At 51.5% G+C, this 3695-nt stretch overlaps 1 protein-coding gene across 1 annotated transcript; it reads right to left on the bottom strand.

The window, feature by feature from the left end:
- Positions 1-1989: 1989 nt before the first annotated feature.
- LOC143041265 (uncharacterized) lies at positions 1990-2956 on the bottom strand. Its single transcript, XM_076213098.1, has 2 exons — positions 2701-2956; positions 1990-2618 (listed from the first exon to the last, which is right to left on the bottom strand). Exons 1-2 carry the CDS (start codon positions 2954-2956, stop codon positions 1990-1992), a joined length of 885 nt encoding a protein of 294 aa, XP_076069213.1.
- Positions 2957-3695: the final 739 nt, after the last annotated feature.

Raw genomic sequence — 3695 nt, 5'->3', positions numbered from 1 at the left:
GTGTGTGTGTGTGTGTGTGTGAGAGAGAGAGAGAGAGAGAGAGAGAGAGAGAGACGGTTGGATGCGGTCATTTCATTTTACCCCCGGCGGGGGAGGATGGAGGAGGAGCTAGGGGTTGGAGGGGGTTGGGGGTTGGGAGGGGGATGGGGGTCGGAGGGGCAGGTGGACAGGGGTTTGAGGGGGGTGATGGTTCATTGCATTTGGTTCTTCTTTACGCTATATTCGTCAGCAACACCACAGCTCTAAGTACCGGATATACACTTTGCACTCTGTCAACACTACACTTTTGTATCATATCACTGTGTAGGGCCCGGATAGGGCCTTCGACCTCCTCGGGGGGAGGTAGCCTTTTGGCCCACGCAGATGCGCCTGGGCAGCCTATAGGCCGTTTTACAACCCCCTTAGGACCTGGGGTGCTTGCACTCCATGGCACTCCCCGGCACAAATACTTGGTGTTATCGATTTGCACTCTAATTTTGACTTGTTGATCTCTTGATTATTGCAACACTTTGTGCACTAATCGGTGGTATGGTCATCGTTCGTTTGACTATCTTTTCACAAATGTCTGAGCCCTTTCACTGCTTCAAAAACACTGTTAAAGTGGGAGCACTGGGTTGTAGGCTGTGGTGTGGTGGACCGAGGTGCCAAATAGCTGTCCCAGGATGTCCATAACTGCAACGTAAAGGTGTTTCCGCGGTGGAACGTGATGTGTTTTGGAATGACGAATTTGGAAATCCACCCGGAGAGCATGGCTGCTGTGCAGGAGGTGGAAGTGGCGTGGAGCATTGGGATGGCTTTAGGCCATCTGATAGATCGGTCTATGATGGTGAAGAGGTAACGATGTCCAGCTGATGGAGGAAGGGGGCCCACTACGTCCACGTGGATGTGAACGAAACGTCTCTGTGGTTGATGAAAGGACCCGAGGCCCGTCTCCGTGTGTCGGTGGACTTTAGATTTCTGGCAGAATGTGCAGGATCAGACCCAGTTCCCCACGTCGAGGGCTATGCCGTGCCACACGAACTTTTGTGACATCGGTTGTGCTGTTGTTCGTCGTGAAGGGTGTGACAGATCGTGGATGAGGCCGAAGGCGTGACGGCGAAGGGACGCGGGTATCCATGGGCGTGGACACCCAGTGCTAACGTCGCTGAGGATGGTGGTGCTGGAATCGCCCAGGGGTATGTGCTTCCACTATAGGGCCGTGAGCGATGTTCTCACTGCTGGTGTCTCGTGATCTCCTTGTTGCTCCTTGGCGAGGTAGTCGTAGTCGGGTCCATCCGTACTGCGTCTATCTCGACTGTGAAGAGGGCGTCGGCTACGGGGTTTTTCATACCTGGCAGGTGTAAGAAGATGCAGTTAAACTCAGCGATAGCTGAGAGTTGGCGACGTTCTCGTGCGGACCAGACGTCCGCCTGTCTGGTAAATGCGTAAACTAAGGGTATGTGGTCGGTCTGGATGAAGAATGTTGCACCCTCAAGGAAATGGCGAAAATTTCGGACGGCTTGGTGGACGGCAAGAAGTTCTCTGTCAAAGGTAGAGTAGTTCTTTTCGGCCTTGAGGAGTTTGCGGTTGAAGAAGCTCATAGGGCGTGGTTGTCCGTGAACGACTTGTTCCAGAACGGCTCCATTGACAATGTTGCTGGCATCCGTGGTGACGATGAGAGGCTTCCCGAGGATTGGAAAGGCGAGGAGGGTTTCTGCGGCGAGGGCATTTTTTATTTTCTGAAAGGTCTCTGCTTGAGAGGGGGACCCACATAAGGTCCTTAAATTTTCCTGTTGTTGGACTTCGCACACTGGTGTAATAGTTGCCGCGATCCCGGACAGGAACCGGTGATAATAACTGACCATACCCATGAAATCCTGGAGAGCATTGGCTGTGGTGGGCGTGGGGAATTTTCGTATGGTGGTCACCTTGTTTGGTAGAGGTGAAACGCCTGTGCGAGTGAGGTGGTGTCCTAGGAAGTCCACTTCTCTGGCGCCGATCATGCACTTGTCATAGTGTACTACGAGGTACTTTCTGCTGAAGGCGGCCCAGGACCTCGGAGAGATGATGGAGGTGTTCCTCTTTATATGATGAGAAAATGAGTATGTCATCCATGTAGCAGGCGCAGAAAGAGAAATCACCTAGGATGCCTTCCATCATTCGTTGAAAGGTGGCGCTAGAGTTTCCCAGGCCAAAACAGCTGTATTCAAACGTGAATGCCCAGAAGGGCGTGGCTACAGCAGTTTTTGGAATGTCTTCAGGGTGCATGGGGACCTTGTAGTATCCCTTCAGAAGATCCAGATTTGAGAAGACTTTTGTAGCGTGGAGGAAAGATGTGATGTCGGCGATGTTGGGCAGAGGGTAGTGGTCTGGCTCCGTTTTATTGTTGAGACGCCTATAGTCCTCACAGGGCGGAGGGAGATGTGCTTCTTTTTCACGATGTGGAGTGGTGAAGGCCAGGAATTTGGCGCCATCTAGCAGATACACAGACGCTCGAGTTCGGTGAAGGTCTGTTTTGCTGCGGCGAGCTTGTCCGGAGCCAGGCGACAAAACTTGGAGAACACTGGGGGTCCTGAGGTCTTTATGCGGTAATAGATACCGTGTTTCGCAGGGGTCTGTGGCTGTTGCCGGAGTTTGGGCTTGAAGACATCGGGGTAGGCGTTGTGGAGATGGGCAAATCTGTCTGTCACCTCGATGGGGAGGCTATGTCTACCAGCTGACATCTGGCAACGTCGACGAGGTGCTGGTAGTGGGCAAGGAAATATGTCCCTAGGAGGGGGAGGGTGATGTCTGCCACTATGAAGTCCCATCCAAACGTGTGCCCGCAGATGTTGATCCCGAGGTGTTGGCAGCCGTATGTTGATATCGGAGTGCTGTTGGCTGCGATGGGTTGAACGTTGGGTTGGTTGATGGGGCTGCCTCCAACGTGCGGCTGGTAAGAGGAAACGGGTGGCTCCCTGTCGACCAAGAAGCGCATGCCCGTTGCAAGATTAGAGAGGAAAAAGGTGTTGGTACTGGAGTGGGCCACCGTGATGCATGACCCCTCTTGAGGTGAAACCGTATTTCTGCTCGCCGGAACTAGGTATGCGCGTCCATCATCGAGAAGGTGGGGAGTTTTACTTGCGCAGCTGCAACTGGGTGGGTGTTTGCGGAAGTGGAAGACGGGGAGTTGTCGGAGGTCTTGTCCATTGTATTGTGGTCACCAATGTAACGAGGACTACTCAGATAGACTACGTGGTCGAGTGATCGAAGGCGGTAAGGAATGTCTCAATCCGATCTATCTTTATTGTGTAAGTGACAGGCTTATATAGTGCTCCGGGATCGTGCGACAATCCGATCGGCCAATCAGCGATCGCCTCGTGACATGAAGGGCTGTTGTCACTAATAGCTGTCGCTGATGTCGACGAGGTGGCTTGTTCCAATAGCCAATTACCTGTTAGCTTGCGTGGCAAAGAGGTCATTTGTGATGTGGACACCACAATGTAGTGAGCGTTGAAACTATCAGTTGTTTTAAGAAACGGTTAGACAACTTTATGAATGGGGATGACAGGTAGTAATAGACATGGAACTGTAGTGTAGGCCTTATGATCTCTTGTAGTCTCCTTCATTTTTATCATCTTATGTTCTTATGTAAAACAAGAACCAAAACAAAATATAAGACAGGTAATCAAAACAAAATTCATTAAAAGAATCAGACGTAAAAGACAGGTACCAAT

Source organism: Oratosquilla oratoria, chromosome 30 (assembly GCF_046742065.1).
Source record: "Oratosquilla oratoria isolate Oo_2021 chromosome 30, ASM4674206v1, whole genome shotgun sequence".
NCBI classification, from domain to species: Eukaryota; Metazoa; Arthropoda; class Malacostraca; order Stomatopoda; family Squillidae; genus Oratosquilla; species Oratosquilla oratoria.
The sequence above is the reverse complement of the archived record's forward strand: the minus strand, read 5'-3'. Positions and strand labels throughout refer to the sequence as shown.

Bases quoted from the DNA above. Each gene is read 5' to 3' on its own strand.
- LOC143041265 (XM_076213098.1), bottom strand. From the start codon at position 2,956: ATGCGCTTCTTGGTCGACAGGGAGCCACCCGTTTCCTCTTACCAGCCG. The intron at 2,619-2,700 runs GTCAGCTGGTAG...GATGTCTTCAAG, and splicing joins CCTCGTCGACGTTGCCAGAT to CCCAAACTCCGGCAACAGCC.